This window comes from Propithecus coquereli, unplaced genomic scaffold (assembly GCF_000956105.1).
Source record: "Propithecus coquereli isolate 6110/MARCELLA unplaced genomic scaffold, Pcoq_1.0 Scaffold103, whole genome shotgun sequence".
Lineage (NCBI taxonomy): Eukaryota > Metazoa > Chordata > Mammalia > Primates > Indriidae > Propithecus > Propithecus coquereli.
Window position 1 is genome coordinate 1,525,338 of NW_012134192.1, and position 18,714 is coordinate 1,544,051.

An 18,714-nucleotide genomic window follows, 5' to 3' on the forward strand; every position below is an offset into this window, starting at 1 on the left:
ATGTGCCAGGCCCTGTGCTTAGCCCGTCACATGCTTTAGCTGGTATATGGTCACCATGATCCCCTTTTTCACAGATAAAGCAGCTGAAGGTTAGCAGGTGATGTAACTTGGTCAAATATCAGAGCTGAGTTGGGAGCCAGGATTTAATGCCAGTAATCTGACTCCAGAACCCAAACTCTTGACTCTATAAGCCAAAATGATCATGAAAGAAATAACAAGACCATATGCAATTAATTTCCAAATAACCATTGTGAATACAGAAAAGTGCAAAGGCACTTTGATCTGGAGAACAGAGATGCTTCTAGGAGTAAGGAGACTTGATTTGAAGAGTAGGCAGCCGCCCTTTCCTGCAGAGGGGAGTGGGAAGGAGAGGGAGGGAGAAGAGAAGAAAAAGGAGCTTAAATGCCTGGGGACACGTGCAAGCCAGGCTTCTTAGGCTCACAGAGGTTACTCTATGTGTCATTAATCTTTGTGCATGTGTGGCAAACTTTGGGGAATACATTCAACAAGAAGTTTATGTGTATGTAGTGTGATGAGGTATGCTAGAACATCTCTGGAAGGAATTATGGAGACAACCACTCATTCATTCTTGGAAAAGCAAACTCAAATCACAAAAGTAGCATCATTTCTGAAGCAATGGCTTTTAGATTTCTTTTGAGAGTCATTCTGGCATCTAACAAGTTTCTGGAGAGAAAGAGGAGGGGTGGGCTGTGTGTGTGTGTGTGTAATCTTTGTTGCTTCTTCTCATTGTTAATACGAACCCATTTTATCCAGGGCAATTATCCTGTATGAATAATTTCAAATATGTGTTCAATATCACATCTCCCAATGTGACTTCAATCACTTTCCCACTAAATAACAATTACCCCATAATGATGGCACCTAACCATCTTCAAAATCATTCTGTACAACACTGCCCGACAAGTGTCTTCCCCACCCGAAGTCAGTATCAGTGATAAGCATTATTGCCATAAACATATTAAGGATTTACTTGAAAATACAATTAAACCCAAGAGATTACTATTTTCTTCCCTAAGTTTAAATAACCAGGTTTATAACATTGCATAAATAAAATAAAAATATTTAAAGACTATCACCCGCTAACCGCAAAAGGAAATACATAGTTTGTACTTTATCAACTACACATATACACATCAGATTTCAGCATTTCATTTCTATAGTTGGCTTAGTTGTCTCAAGTAAGAACTTCTAAAATATTATAATATTTTGGGGTCTCTGCAGCTCCTAAATACTGAAAAAACACCAAATTAGTTACATTTTTAAATTATTTGCCAGTTAAACTTGATCAGTCTCGCAAGCCCAGAAAAGCAATATGTTTTGACTTCAAAGCTAACTGGTTTTTCTCTGGAAAAAAATAAGTCTGCGAATGTTCTCCGACAGAACTGAGCAAAGACATAATATGGTTTAAATAGGACTAGATAGTTTTAGATTGAAGAATTCCTGCTATTTTGCTTCAGAATAATCTAGCCAATTGACTTCTACATTTAGATATTAATTTCAACTTGCATTTATTTTTCTCAGATATGTTTCTCACTGTAGCTGTCTAAGCCAGGATAAACTCCCCAACTTGTAGCTATAATTCGAACTACAAATGTAAGCAGGACTGTTGCTGAGGGAAAAGGAAATAATTTCTACCCCAAATTAAAGAGTCTTTAATAATATTCCCATGGCACAAAATCCATATGGTATGTATCCGAGTGCACGTAAACATATGTGAGCCATCCCCTAAAACAAGACAAAAATAAATAAATAAAGGAATGTACAGTATGGATGCATATGTAGTTTCCTGACAAGAGCTACATGATTTTGGGCAGTTCTCTGATAAGATAAAAGCAATACAGAAAGAATGGCAGGTAGACAGAGATGCTATTTCCATCCATGTAAACCATATCACTAAGACTAGCTTGTGGACGCAAATTACGCCATGATTGAAGAGTCTAGCTAACATCAAAACTGGGATTTTCCTCAGTGAATCCCATTGCCAATGTTGCATAAATCGATCTTTCATATGAAGACTCATTATTCAAGTACAATGAAAGAAACTCCCGTTATGCCATTGCAGAGGATATTCTTTCTGTAAGTAGTTATTGGATATATGTATGTAATATATTTTTTAAAGACTTAAAACTGCATTGCCTTTGGCTTTTTCTTGAACTAATCAATTCAAATACTGACTCTTAGGGAGTATCATCGATCCACAAGGAATTCCTAAGTGAAGTTTTACAGTAGACATTCTTACTGACAAGCTACAATACATATCATAAATAGACACACCTCAGTACTGATTACGTTGCTGAATGAGTGATTACATATTTTTCAACAAACAGACATATATAAAACTGACTCAATGTGTCCCCGATATGATTTGAAGATGGAGAAATACGAGAAAAATGAATGTAAACGATTGTCTGGGTCCCAGAGACCTCAAGTTCTTGGTTTTAAAGTGAATGGCTGTGGCTGGAAAAAGAGGCAGGTGAGAAGAGTCCCTGTCAGGTAGGGAGGGCAGCAACAGGTCATTGTGGTCCAAGGCACACACTTATCAGGACAGTTAGGAGAGAGGTAAGAGCTTGACAGGCAGACTAGTAAACAACAAGTTTAACGCACATGCGTCAGGTATATGGTGCAAGACAAGATAAAGATCAAGGACCTGAAGGTCTGGAAAATGGAGCGTGGGCAGATCAGGAATATTTCAGAGAGCAGATCAGGCAATAAAAGGTAGGGAATCTGGCCACCGGATATGAAGCACAAAGAATTTGAGCCACAGGAGATAATGGTTAAGGAAAATGCAGAAACTCAATGCAATGTGCCTGTGTTGTATCATTTCCAGGGCACGGAAATTTTTTTTAAGAATTTGTGTAAAGTCACGATCTTATCCCATGACCTACTTGCCTACGGTTTGGGGCAAGAGGATGTCAGGCACCTGCTTGAAATGGAAAGTGTGAGAAAGTCAGTGAAATGTGCGACTGCAGAGATAACATTATGACTTTACCGTTATGCACGTGAGACAGATATGTAAATACATACACATATGCAGTCTGGCATCTAACTTAGACATCAATTTTGATCTATGAAAACCAAAAACTACTATTTGCATTTCATTTGCTAACGTTCAACCTGATGAAAAACAAGAATATCTGTTTTCTCCTTTACATGCACGCCACTTTACAATTTATAACGCTCTTCCAAAAAGTGTTCTTATTTGACACATATGCTATAACCACTTTATAGCCTTCCTGAAAATCAAACCTTCTCTTGCTCCCAATCTACTCAGCTCCACAGGAAATATATTTTTAATGTTTTATCGTTCTGTGTTAAGCGTCAGATGTTTCTCCTTCATACACATACGGAACCCTTTGATTGAATCTTGGCAAATCAATGAAAGACACGTGTGCATTCTGGAACGAGTGCTATTCATTAGCATTTGATCCTTTCCCCAACTTCACACTCGGAAAGGGAAACTTATGACATTGCTTCCACTCCATTTCTATTGAGACTAGGAATATGAGTTTCTCTAAGGAATATTTAGAACTACTTATCTTCATTTAAAACAAACTTGCTAGTATTTCTCTTTAAGCCACTACTTCAGTTTTCTGATTATGGATTGGAGACCCCCAAGTTCAATCAGAAGCCTGAAACTTTTTCTTGGAGTAGTAACAGAACTAATGAAAACTTTCTAACAATTTATAATGCATGCTTTCTTATAGGCTAGATGTACTGGCTAGATGGTTAAACATGATCATGTGATAGTCTACTAATTGGAATTTACATTATAAAGGAACAATTCATTTTCCTATTGATCAGTTTCAGCACAGAAATTTAGTTTTTCAATCATCAATTCTTCAAATCTTCCTAAACTTAAGCAAAGATACTAAAACAGTACTTTTTTTTTTTTTTTGACAGATATTAGCAAACTTCTTTTTAAGGCTGAATAATATTCCATTCTTCCATCAACGGGTATTTAGGCTGTTTCTATATCTTGGCTATTGTGATAAAGACACAATGAACATCGGGGTGCAGATATATTTACCACGTGTTGATTTCATCTCCTTTGAGTATATCCAGAAGAGGGATTGCTGTATCATATAGTAGTTCTATTTTTAATTTCTTCAGGAATTTCCATACTGTTTTCTATAATGGCTACACCAGTCTACATTCCCACCAACATTGTACTAGGGTTCCCTTTTCCAGGAGTGTATTTTCTAGCAGGTTGTTCTGGTTACCTACTTTTAAAACTATGCCCGTGATTAAAAACCAACAACCCTGAACTAGGGTCAGAATGCCATCTATAAATCACAAAGTATGAATTCTCAGTGGGAGAAGAAAATCAACCTAAAAATCAATGCAAATACTGGCCAAAGCATTAAGACTTTATGGATATTATTCATAATAAAAGAGATTTTGAAACATTGCTGATGGGATCTATATCCATCACTTTCTAAATATAGTAATAGTTCGTTATTATTACATACTGTGCCTGTGTCTAATATTTCTGTTCTCAATTTAATGGTAAATTTAATGATGGCTGTTGTCCTTAGGAACTTAGGACACATCCCGGTGGTCTTTGCTGAGTCTGGGAACATGAGGAGTTATTCCTGCATTTTATCTCCTTTCCTTCACCATTCATTCGCTGGGCCTCCCGGTCCTGTGCTGGGAACTAGCACATTCGTTCTCTAAATAGCACATTCGTTATCTCACTTCACAGAGCTCATGATCTCACCGTAAACTGGAGTACACTGGACGGAAGCTACGCTAAAGGCATGAGTTTCAGAAATCAGATGGGGACTGCACTTTATTGAGTCCCTACTGAGGAGAGATGTCACAAGTAACATAAACATAACACTGAGATGGGAAATATTTATACGGGAACAGCAGTGTTAATGTAGGACTAATTTACTGACTTCTTGGTTATGGGAGGTCAGTAGCTGACTCGAGCTTTGCAATAAACATAAGTTTCGATGTAACATTCCAGTGATATATCTTAGATTACTGCTTTTTAAAAAACAACTATAATAAATGTTATTGCACTGTGACCCTCAAGTCAAATTAGCTTTAATTCGACACTAAGAAGTTAAAGTCCAATGCCAAGATTTATTGATTTAACACACATAGGAAAGCTGCTTATTTATATTTCAGATCAAACTTTAATTTGGATATTTTTATGAATTCAACAATTGAGTAGCTACTATAATCCAGGTACTGTTCTAGGTGTTAGTTATAGAACAGAGAGCAAAGCAGACAAAAAGATTTTCTTCTAATAGGGTTTGTATTTAGGGGGAGACACAGACAATATATAAAGTAATTAATACATCATGAAACATCAGGTAGTAAAAAGAGTTGTGGGGAAAAAAGATCAAGGCAGGTAAGGAGACAGAAAGTTATGGGTATATGTAGGTTGAGTGGTTTCCAGGTAAAGCGGTCAAGGAAGACTTTCTGATTAGCCGATATTTATTCAGAGACCTGAAGGAAGTGAGCAAGCTATAAAAACACCTGGGAGACAGTGTCCTAGGCAAAGGGGCCAGTGATTGCAAAGGCCCAGGGCGGAGAAGGCCTGACATGTTGAAACAGCCAGGAGGTCTGTGTGGCTGGAGCCAGGAGAGTAGTGGCAGATGAGATTGGAGACATGACCAAGGGCCCGATCATGCAATACCTTATGGACCAAGGATTTCGGATTTTAAGCTAACTGTAATTAGAAGCCATTGGAGTTTTTGGAACAAGGATGTAATGAGATCAGGTGTAGCTTTTCAAAGGATCATGCTGGCAGCTCGGTGGGGACCAGACCAATGAGAGACAGGATGGAATTGCAAAGTGCAGGACCCTATCGCTGCGATCTCAGTGAGATAGGACGCTGATTCACTCAGGGCACAGAGAGAGCAGTGACAAGTAGCTGGATTTGGGATAGATACATGTTGAAGACAGAGCAATCATCAGGCTTCTAGATGGATCAGACGTGAAGGGTAAAAGGAAGAAAGCTGATTTGGTACAGGATCATGTCATCAGCGGAGATGGTGAACACAAAGATCAGAACAGGTGGGCGGGGAGTTTGGTGAGGAAAACAGGAAATAAGATTTTGGTTTCAGATATAAGATTTGAGATGCCTATTAAACATCCAGCAGTTGGATATTTTGCAGAGAGTCTAGGAACTGTTAGAGTAGGGAGGTGCTTTGGTTTTAGTGTTTCTGCTTTTCTGCATAAATGACAAATGTCAACAATAAGAGAGGTTGTGATCTTTGAAATAAAAATCTACAATACTGTTTCTACGCCATTAGCCCTTCTAGTGGACTGCCAAGAAGGCCTCTTGGTCTCTTGGTGCCCAGTGAGTCAATTTTCTTGGTACAATCTAAATCATCCAATGCAGACCAGATTCACAGGAAAGCTCCCAGAGTTGATTAAACCTCCAAAAAAGAGACACAACTTACCTGTAAATCTAGGTAACAGGTTCTCTCAATAGCCTCTAAAGCTACTGCAGGATAAAGCTTGAGGAAAGTGTATGGGGACTGTATTCAACTGACCCCATCTCTGCAGAGGTCGTGGCTCACTCTTCAGCCTGTCTCCTGGACACACACAGCCCCTGGACTCAAGATGTGTCAACCACACAAAGTTCCCAGTGTGCTATGCTCTGTTCAAGTGCTTTTTTTCCGCCTATAACACTCCTATGCCATTTCTCTACCTGGCTAATTCTAACCCTATACAATTCTCCATCATACACTTTCCTGAGCACAATGGCTTTGTTCGTCAGGTTCACCCACCAAAATGTGAGTTCTTTGAAGACAATAACTGTATCTTTTATTTCTGTGTTCCCAGAGTGTCACACCTACGGAAGATACTAGATAGATGTTTGGGGAGAAGAACTGATGGAGTTATGGGTACCAGTAAAACACTAGGGCAACTGGCTGCCTAACTGGTACAGTGCACTCTTGGCATGCTCTGGGCAATGTACTGAGAGTTCCAGAGTGTTCTAAAGCATCTCTTGCAACCTAAACTCTTTTGAAGACATATTACATGAGACAGAATGATATAAGAACAGCCCGGCTGAAGTGGGTTAAACCGCCACAGAATTCAGAAACTTGCTTTCAATCAGTTAAGGCAGGACTAGGTCATCCCAATAAGATCCTTTCCTGGCAAAATGGGAAAGTTCACAAGGTTTGAAAACTTGAAATGTCTATTTTGAAAAGTGCATCTGTTTTTCATTCCCCGTCACACCTCCATACCCTTTCATGCTCCAGAGGTAGACAGAAACACGTAAAATACCTGAAGCAAAACTGAATACAAGTTCAAACCGAGGTGGGTTAAACACTGGGTGAGCTTGCAAACACATAAAAATACTCTTAGTAACAGAAAAGTGCAAGTTAAAGAAAATCAAAGAAATACAAAGTGGTACCAGGAAGCAGCTACAGGTTGTCGGCGAGGGAACTACAGACAAACACAAAGATCAAAGCAAACCTCACAGTGAAATAAGCAAAAAACCATCAGGATTATTTCCACGAAAGGAACCGTGTGTCAAATGAAATATAAGTTAAATGAATCTAATACCAAAGGCTATAAAGATAATTTCAAATAATACCATTCAAGAATCAAAACAAAATCGAATGAAGTTTAAATAAAGGTCTCTGTTATTGAATCAAAGTAACACAGCAGAGATGTACAATGAAAATGCTTTGGTAACTTAATACATTGGAAAGTAGATCGAAAAGTAAAGAAAGCTCAGAATAATCACATAAGAAAATGAAAATATTCAGCAATCAAAGCAAGATGGGGAAATATCATGAGAAACATATAACTAAAACAATAATAAAAACTTAAAGGAGAAGGGCTTATTATACGTTAATGCTCATGAAAACCAAATGTGAATGGTGAAAACATTGTACTTTTGCCTCGAGGAAATGAGCTGATGGTTTAACCCTTTGTCCTAACAATCAGAATTTCCTCTAACTCATAAGAAGGACCTAAAACTGTGACCTTCAAAATTGCCCAGCCACTTCATACATAAAGTCACAAAGACTACTTTCAGAACATAAGCACATTTTCACACTTAGAAGGAATAGAAAGAAAAAGAAAGAGTTTATTTATATGTATGGCATTTAGTTTAGGAAATGTAAAAATATCTCAGAAAGCTTCTTGTTCTATGCCGTTCCTGTTACAGGTTCGAAATCTGAGCCCAATAAGGTTAGATGACCTCCTTGGGAACCCAGACCCAGAGCATTAGAACTTCAGTCCAGTGTTTTGTCCTCCTGCTCAGGGTTCCGGCCACTGCAGGACACCACTGCCACACACACCACCTCAACCACAGGGAGACAACTGAGTATTAAAGGACATCTTTCTGGGACATAACATATTTTATCATATAAATTACACATAGATAGGAGGAATAAGCTCTAGTGTTCTATAGCACTGTAGGATGACCATAGTTAACAATAATATATAGTTTCAAACAATTAGAAGGTGGTTAGTGAATGTTTCCAATACAAAGAAATCATAACTGTTTGAGAAATAATTAGCATATTAAATAAACATGCTAATTACCCTGATCTGATGACTACACACAATACGTATCAAAACATCATTATGTAGGTTTTGAATACGTACAATTATTATTTTTCAATTTAAAAAAAATTTTAAAAAGAAAATCAATCCTTAAAATAATCTATTACAGCAGTGGTGCTAGGAAGATGATCATGAACCAAAAATTCTAACTACTTTAAAAAAATAAAGAAAAAAAGAAAATAAATTTCAAAGAATCCACAAAATCTTGAAAAAAAAATAGCATTTCTAAATACTTCACATTTTCTTTTTTCTTCATCTTACCCCTAACAAGTATTATTGAAAATTCTTTTCAATTTCTAGGATAGAATTTAAACAAATGCATATGATTGACCGTTACTGCTAAAGACACTAAAGATTTTCATCAAACAGTTGTCATCACCATAACAGTCTCCTTCTATACAGTCAATTAGCACCTTCTTACCAGAGCCCAGCAGAGCACACGTTTCAAAGGGGACCCTGAATTTCAAAGCCACCAAGAAGTCATGTATACAACTCTTTATAGGAGAAAAAAAAAAACCCACTGGGAATGTTTCCACTTTAGGTTGTTTTTTCAGTTATGCTTTAATGTCATTGAAACATCAAAAGATCATCAAAAATGTAAGAATGTTCTCGAAAGCCTTCCACAAGAGAATTTCATTTTATAAAAATAATTATACTCACATATATTTATATCTGTGGTCCTAGTTTTTAAAATATGAGTTTGGCTGTTTCGTTCCTTCACCAAATATTAGCTGAGTGCTCTTTCTAAGAGCTGGAGATAGAATAGTCACCAAAGGAGTTAATATCCCTGCTCTCGGAGGGCTTATAGTCTAGTGAGGCAGAGACAGACAGACAAATAAACAAATCAATATAGAGTATCTCAGGTGGTGTCAGGTTCTAGGAAGGAAAAGAAAGCAGGGTAAATTAGGGGACAGCTAGTGACAGGAGGGATGCTGTGTTATCTCTGGTAGGGAGACAGGGTCTCTCTCATAAAGTGTCATCTGAGCTGAAACATAAAGAAAAATGGCACTAGGGAAGCAAGGATCTGAGCTAGGGGAGTGTTCTGGGCAGGGGGAACAGTAAGTGCAAAGGCCCTGGGGGGAGCTTTCTTGGAAAGGTTGAGTAAAGCAAGGAGACCAGTATGGTGGGAGTGAACGGGAGTACTGGGAATGGTAGGAAATGACTTCAGAGCAGATGCCAGAGCCCAAGATTGGACGCAGGTCTTGTATGCCATGGTATGGATTTGGGTTACATTCAGAATGAAATGGTAGAAGGGTGACTTGATCTGACTGAGGTTTCAAGAAGATCATTCCAGCTGCCAGATGGAGAACAGACCAGGGCAGGAGGTGGGCAGGGCACGGAGTGGCCAAGGCAAAGACAAGGATCCCAGTCAGCAGGTGATTGTGATCTAAATGAGAGGTGGCACAAGCTGACACAGGGCTGGCCACAGTGGAGATGGGGACAAGCAGTCAGACTCTGGATATTTTTGTCACGGTAGAGCTGACAAGATTCGCCAATGGATTGGATGTGGGTGAGAGTAAAAGACAAGAGTTGAGGATGACTGCAAAGGGTTTGACTTCAGCACCTGGAAAGTTGCAGCTGCCTCTTAGCAAACAGGGAACCCCGGGGGGAAAGTAGCAGATTTCTGGAAGGAAGGTGGGGAGTAGGGAGTGGGGAGGTGGTTTTGAACTTATTTGGTCTGGTATGTCACTAATCATTTGAATATAGACACATGGTGCCAATTGGTAGACTGTGCTTTGTTTCACTTAAATAAAATTAGCATATTCCCATGTATCCTAAAATCTTTTCAAATTACCATAGATGTCTTGTGGATACACCATTACTTGTGTTTATGTTATAAAAGTTACTGATGCATCTTTACTTTTGCTTCCTGCCTCAATATCTGTTTTCTAAAATAGGATATGTCCCTAAAGACAGAGCATCTTGGCCTCATAACAGATGTCCGAGAATGACAGATATTTATAAATGACTCCAAAGAGTCAACTCTTTCATACAAGGCATTATTTGAGTCACTGAGCCATCCCTGCCTGCCAAAAATCTCCTCCTGCCACCTCCTAGAGTCTAAAATTTCCCCATTTAAAAAAATTTAATTATTCCCTCATAACCACGTGTTACTAAAATTCTAGTATAAATGCAAGAAGTATACCTTCTTCCAATGGAGATATTTTCTCATTCACTTTGGCTTAGTATAGGGTCTTTTGCCAGAAATATCTTTTTTTGGGGGGGAGGGACATAGTCTTGCTCTGTTGCCCGGGCTAGAGTGCCGTGGTGTCAGCCCAGCTCACAGCAACCTCAAACTCCCGGGCTCAAGTGATCCTTCTGTCTCAGCCCCCCTAGTAGCTGGGACTACAGGCGCAGGCCACCACACCGGGCTAAGTTTTTCTATTTTTAGTAGAGACGGGGGTCTCACTTTTGCTCAGGCTGGTCTCGAACTCCTGAGCTCAAGCAATCCTCCCACCTCGGCCTGCTAGAAATAATTTAGAAAAAAAGAAGGAACGTGGGCTTGAGAAGAGAAAAAGGTGATAAACCAACAGCAGATGTTCAAATGGAGGCGTCAAGTAGGCAATTAGAGTTCAGTGGAGAAGGCTGCACTGGAGATAATTTGGAAGTCATCATCTGAGTCAGCGATCAGGGTTTTTATAGCCTTGGAGGAGAGAAAGCAATGAAACGAGTGGTCCTGGGCATAGTCTGCTGGTACAGAGGGAGCCGAGGCCTCCAAGAAAGGATGTCTCTGAATTCTCTGTCTCTACAGATTCATCCAAGACCTAATCACAGACTGGGAGGATGCCTTGCAAATTGATCTCCAGGGCAGCTTTCTTTGAACTCTCATTGCCTACTTGACACCTCCATTTTCACATCTCAGTGACATATCACTGCTGTGCTCTGTCCTATCAGAAACACTTTCTCCCAAAGCCCCTAGGCCTAGTTAACTTCCATCAGCATTCACATCTCAATGCAAACAAACATCCCTTCCTAGAAAAAGGCTTCCCTGACTGCAGGGACTGCTGGAATCGCCCTGTTACTGCAGCTCCATTCTATCCTCTCCTAGTACCAATTCTACTCATAATTATATATTATTTGCGTAAGTCTCTGCTAAATGCCAGCCCTGCCCCCAACTCTAAGCCCCTCACAGCGGATGCATGTCTCTTTTGCTCACTGCTGTGTGCATTGCCAGATCCAAGCTCTTGGCTGGTGCACAAAGAGCACTCAGTAAACATTTGGTGAATACACAAATGAATGCCACATGGGTGTGTACAGACATAAAGTAAAGCGTCATTCATGAAGCAAAGCCTCTGTGGCACCTTGCATTTGGGAGAGACGTCTACTCCAATATGCTGAACCGAGTAATGTTTGAGCTTTGATCATATAGTGGTTAGTACTCTGGGTGGTGAGTAATGTTTGATAAGGTTGATCAAAATTAGTTCCTGTATTTGCTTTGGGTTTTATTTATCTCATCAAGCATCAACTTTATTCTGTACCTCTAGAACCACGGAGGGCACTGAAGGGAGAAATCAGTAACCCCAACACCAAAAAAAAAAAAAAAATCAGGAAGTTCCCAAACCCTTTGTTAGTAAACCAGATGCAAAAAGGGGAGATCTCGTGTATTTTATCCACAAGAAAGCAAAAGGAGTTTATAATTATTTCATTAGACTTACAGAGAAAGGAAACCCTTAAAAACTTTCTACTGGCCGGGCGCGGTGGCTCACGCCTGTAATCCTAGCTCTCTGGGAGGCCGAGGCGGGCGGATTGTTTGAGCTCAGGAGTTTGAAACCAGCCTGAGCAAGAGCGAGACCCCATCTCTACTAAAGTTAGAAAGAAATTAATTGGACAACGAAAAATATATAGAAAAAAAAATTAGCCAGTCATGGTGGCACATGCCTATAGTCCCAGCTACTCGGGAGGCTGAGGCAGGAGGATCACTTGAGCCCAGGAGTTTGAGGTTGCTGTGAGCTAGGATGACGCCACGGCACTCTAGCCCGGGCAACACAGTGAGACTCTGTCTCAAAAAAAAAAAAACTTTCTACCAAGCTAGGGCCAGTCCCAATTTGTAATTCAAGGTGCATAGAATATCATTGATTTTATTCTCATTAATGTTTTGTTGTAAAGAACACAAAAAAACAATTACACTATTACAAAAGCTTTCATAGTTTCAGCATCTCCTCAGTCACACATTACTTTTTTTACCCAAAGGTGTTAAGTTGCTCAACCTCAAAATTTCCTGCCTTCTGGATTTCAGCAAAATGATATTTGTGGTTGACCTTTTGCTCTCATAGGCTTCAGTCCTCTCCCCCTCCCTGTGGCACTAAAATGTAGCTACAACGGGGAAGCGCGACACCTTAGTCTTAACCTTTAATGACAGCTTTATAAGCAGGATTAGTTTAACATCCTAAAGAAATTCACTAAAAGTTCTAGACCTAATCCATCAGCCTGGATGAAGAAAACAGGAGAAGGTACAGGAAAAGAGTGGGATATAAAATAGAAGATTATTAATAATCAACTGTATTTTCCATTAAAAAAAAAAAAACTCTCAGATCCCAAGTGTTAAACCTAATATCTTTTTGGCAATATCTAACTCTGCATATTATATCAATATTTAAACACACACTAATTCATTGTCACCTCTTAGCCACACTAATATTACTGCAAGATCGATTTATTTTACCTTAATGGAAATCAGATTTAAACTACGCAGAACCCAAGTTTCCACTAGGACTGTGCACACCCATCACATGTAACCCCGTGCAACAGACTCATATAGCAAATCCCGAGACACTTTCGTCGTTACAGATCCAGTTGTAGTGACAATGGTGAAGTAAGACGGGAATAAAACACAACATGCAAAAATGCAAATTAGTAGTTTTTTTTTTTTAAAAAAAAGACTATTAACTTTCTAAACTTAGTTTTAAATTCTGAAATACACCCAAGCTAGATGTTTGTGCAAAGGTGAAGAAAATGTTAAAGGCACTCTTGTGACACATTTTAAAAAATGAATCAATTTTCTTTGTAAGTGCTTAATGTTTGATACCTCCTTCATCAGACGGTCTGGTTACCTCACTGCAGCATGAAAAACTAGGGTAAATCTCGGAGATTTCTGACTTGTCATCTCCCACACCGGTACCAAAAGTACTGCTGGAATGAGATCGAGACCGGTGTCTCCTAAAGTGACTCGCCTTTTCTATAGTGGAGGGAAAATATTCATACTTGTGATTAAGGGACTCAAAAAACAGAAGAAACAGATTACTTAAAAGCTTAACAGGGAAGAAAATCAATTTTTTAGTAAATAATAATCCAAAATCTCAGCTATTACAAAGTTCTAGTCACTTACTCCCAAACTTTACCATGCATTGCATCAACCACATAAATGACTTAAAAGTCACCTATACTCATTTTAAATCTAGATTCTAAAGGAGAGCTAAGCACTGGGAAATTGACAAGAACTAAGAAAACACAGGCAAACTAATACATTTCCATTGAATATAACGCCTGGTTATAAGTAATTCATTTCAAGTATTACCAGGTACACAGTATTTGTTGCTTTTCCTTTATTTTTAGAAAATTAAATGACATAGTTTGGCTAACTTATGTGGATCAAATTGACTATAAAAATACCAAAATCCCTACTTTGCCTTGGGTATTCAATTTTATTAACATCAACAATTAATGAGTAGAGTAGAAATCAGAAAATGGAGCAAGACCTAAATGATATATCTATTTATATTGTTTAAAAAACTGCATACTGTCAAAGAAAGTCTGAAATGTCAAATCGAGCTATCACTATACACAAATCATTCATATTTTGCTTTTAATTATAAACATAGAGTCTAAGGTCAAATAATCTTCCTATATAAACTATTCACGTTACATGATCTAAAAACTCAGGGATCAAAAAAATTAATAAAAAAAATAAAATAAAAATTCAGAGATCAATTTTAAGGATACTTGTATGATGCTCTATAGAAAACCTTTCTACTCTCCTGTATATAATTCTTTAAATCTACCTTGAAAATACTGTAACAGTGTATTTCACGAAACCAATCTTTTTGTCTCAGCAGTTTATCGCAATACAAATAACCACATTTGTAAATTCAGAAAGCCTATAAAATCATATTCGCTGATAAAAATCTTTTTTAAATGAATCTACAACAAACTCGTCTAGGGTATATTAAAAAGTCTTTTTGTAAGTTTTATTTTCCTAAACGATGAATGGTATTTTAAAGCAGCATAGCACTTTTTTGGTTTCTCGAATTTTCAACTTTAAAACTACATTACACAGTTGGCGTGATGAACCTCTCGAGTTCATAGCAGCTTCGCTTTCAGGAAAAACCACAACAGGGAAGAACTCAAAATGTCAGCAGTACCGGAGAGCATGTGCAGACTTCTAGACTGAATATTGTCTTCCAAGGGATCGATGTCGAAGATGGAGCCAGGATCTGTGCGCCAAACTTTGAGGTCTTTTACCAAAAGGAAGAAATCGACACATCAAGAAGGAATTTAAAAAAAAAAAAAAAGCCAGCACAAAAAAGAGTTAAGTAAAGCATACATGTGACATGCAAACCCACTGTGCTGCAGATTTCAGAAGGGAGTGAAAGGATATTCGCTTTCATGAGTACCTGTTAAGAAAATTTCATAATCAGATTAAAGTCTCCTGATCTATTCTTGATAGAACGGCCCTGTCTGGCCTTGCTGAAGTACCTGTGACTCACCACCCAGCGCACACGCACAGGAGGCAACTACGTGTGGCCCCCAGGGACCCCCTGAACTTCCAACCACTCATGTTGAAACAGGCAAAATGTTTGATTCAAGTTCCTTATTAAGGACATGTGACTAGTTCGGACACGTGAGTAATACATAGGAAATGATTGAGAGGTTTTGTTTAAAAAAGAAAAAAAGCAAAACAATCAGAAAACTTCTCTCCCTATAACAGAAACAAATATTTGAAATGTAGAGAAGTGGCAAGCCCAGTTTTCGTTCTGAGTCTGTGAGTACAAGCTAATAAATATGATACACTTATTCGAAAAGTGTTATGAGCAAGGCGCCCAGCGAGGAACAACGAGGAATGGAAAGAGAAATCAGAAGAGCTTCCTGCTCTCAGTGGACCCCCTGCTACAGTCAGTGATCAGACTGTGTGAGCCAATTTCTCCTCGTCCTATTTTAGTTGGAGGCAAAATCCAAATCTAATAACTTCCAAGTTTACTGTTCTCTCCAACTAACAGGTATCAGGTCCTACAATGAGCTGTGTCGCGTTGGACCAACATCTGGAAAATAAGACCCTAGTTATGGACATATGGCACAAATGGAGCCGGAGCAAAAACAATCGATTTATAAACTGGAAACGAAGATTTGCTGGTCTTTTTTTAATTAATATTATGTAGTGCTTACCATATGCCAGGCACTATTCTCATTTATAACCTAACTCATTTAAGCTTCAAGCACATTAAAATTGGTACTATTATTATCCCCATTTTATAGATGAGGAGACTAAGGCACAGAGAGATTGAGTAGCTTGGCCAAGGTTACATAAGTAAGTAGCAGAGCTTCCAACAAAAATAAAAAAACAGCACAACTTGGCTCAGTCTGAATTACGTAGAAAATTTCTAAACTTGTATTTCCACACCTGGTACGGAAGCTGGCTCATTAGAAAGTGTGATGTTTGTTGAACGTACTTTATTTTGTGTTTTCATAGGCAAGTGCTCAATGGAAAACAGTTTCTCTCAATAAGAAGAAATAAATTGACTTCTGGGTTGCCTAGTAAGTAAATAATTTAGAGTCATACATCTTATATTTTTAAAAAATAATAATTTCTATCTCGAAGGTTCTGAGTAATGACTTATGAGAACCCAAGGTCTAGACAGTTTCATGGTTTTTAAGCAATGACCTCACCATCATCCCCGGCCCCTGCTCTGTGTAGGACTTGGAGTAAGCTGCACAGACTTCAGTAGTTTCATCCTAAAGGAGACGAATCAGACCCCTGCACTATCTTCATGAGATGTTAGCACAAAACAATGAAGCTCTCTCATTCTGTGTTACTTTTAATGAAAACATCACAACTCATCCATCCATCTTAATGTGATCCTTTTAAGTAATCAACTTGGGCAAGATCCACAAAGCTATCTATTGCCTACAAATATGTTCAGAATCCTTCTTCGGAGAATACTTTCAGAGTCACTTTAGTGTTGATAAAATCACCCAAGTCACTTAGTGCCCTGACTTTGGTACCCTTGCTTTGTGCTAATATATTATCCTGTCAAATATATGCTTTCCCCACCTAACTCACCTCTAAATGGCCTTTCACTAGTACCAAAAAACAAGCTCTTACTTTTAAAGATGAAGAAGATCTAACACTGAGATTACCGAGAGGCATATACCATGGTGACCAAACATAGTCTTTGAGCTACCTAACTGGACTCCATAATTCAGAGGCTAACTGCTCTGAAGGAGACAATGGTCTTGAGTTGTTGATATATATTGAAAAATCAATAACTTTCCTTCCTAACCCTCCCTTATACTTTAGTATGATCTTTGCTGATATCTCAGCCATCATCCAACAAATATCCTCCTAGGATTTCCCCTGACTATGAGGAACGGACAGCAGGAAGAGAAGGTTGCTCTCTTAATTATGGCACTTTCAGATGGCTCTTAATTATCCCAGTTCAGAAATAATATTCCAAAAATATGAGCTATTAGTATTATGGAATACCATCCAAGTCTCCCTCGCACGCCTACTTGTGATAAAAGGACTTAAATATAACATGGTTATTTCTGTCACCCATGCATACGATATCTACAGAATGACACACTGATTAAGAACACACACTAAAGGGAAGCAAAATAATCATTCAACCACTGTGATCACCCGTGTCTGGGCTGCTTCTTTGTTTAACAAGTAGGAACATTCTTAAGACCAGAACCCTATTAAAGACAGAGAACGTCCAACAATAGAAAGAATTTGAGCCGATATCTGGCGAATGCCAGGAATCCCATTCCATATGGTACAAGAACAACGTTGTACCTGTGGTCCATTTTAAACTGGGCACCACATCCAACAGGTGAGGAGAAGTCAGATGAGTAAAGAGGCTAACTCAAAAGCTAAAGCAAGCACAGTATTTTTGTGCACAGCCGCCGAGACAGACCGCCAGCTTACCAACAATGATCCCAGGTCTCCGGTCCATCTCCACGACGTGAGGATGGACGCCTTTATAGGCAGCATCGCTGACAACCTGGGTGTTCTTCCTCACTCGCTCTGTCACGGGATCATCCACGACAGGTGTGAAGCCCCTCCCCTTTGTCTTTTCAAAATCTTCGTGGTATTTTACCTGAAAAAGGAAAAACAATATTAACTCACACTGAAATTTGCTGATTGTTTGTTACATATCTCACAAAATTTTGATAAGAAGACAGCTGTCACTACACTGGCTGCATCTATGAATAGATTATTTTCTTCATATATTTATCTTTTCCAACTGTTCCAAAAATAATGTCCAAAACTTCAGCTTCTTAGCATAAAAAATCAGCACTGATATTTTTATAATGTTTTTAATCATATGGTTAGCACCTCTTTTAAGCTATATATAAAACTGTATATCAGTAAGAAGTTGTAAAAGATAAATATTTTTAAATTCTGTTTACTTCCTAAAATATACTGACTTAACTACAAATTTAATTTTCTACCCTTTAACCTTCAATATGCAATAAAGTGATAACTATTTCCATATAATCATTCAAGAAAATGTTATTTAAAATTATATGAAGAGAAATTATGGATGATATATACAATTTTTGTATATAATTACAAAAACATTAAATATATACTTCAAAACATATTTTTTTTCACATTCTCTGAAATTGAGTCTGGATGATAATTGCACAACTCTGTACATGACGCTAAAAACCACGGAATCGAACACTTTAAATGGGTAAACTTTATGGTAGGTAAATTATATCTCATGAAACAGCGTTTAAAAACATACTTTATCCACATTCTTTATGACACGCAAACAGACCAAACTCCATCTTAAAATTAATTGGAAAGCAGTTTAGATAAATGTCTTTCACACAGTACATTTATAGTAGTCACGTTAGAAATAAAAACACACCAAAAAAAGTCACTGAGAAAAATTATTTTATTAGGCTAAATATTTCCATTACATTTCA

The 18,714-nt window shown here is 38.2% G+C and overlaps 1 protein-coding gene across 1 annotated transcript in view; it reads right to left on the minus strand.

The window, feature by feature from the left end:
* The window catches only part of NEBL (nebulette), a 109,951-nt gene that overhangs the window by 16,335 nt on the left and 74,902 nt on the right, over nt 1-18,714 (minus strand). Inside the window, exons 22-24 of the mRNA XM_012644095.1 lie at nt 17,705-17,876; nt 14,922-15,014; nt 13,589-13,738 (exon numbers count right to left, since the gene is read on the minus strand). Of these exons, the coding sequence (XP_012499549.1) occupies nt 13,589-13,738; nt 14,922-15,014; nt 17,705-17,876 (415 nt within the window). The remainder of the gene's footprint in view (nt 1-13,588; nt 13,739-14,921; nt 15,015-17,704; nt 17,877-18,714) is intronic.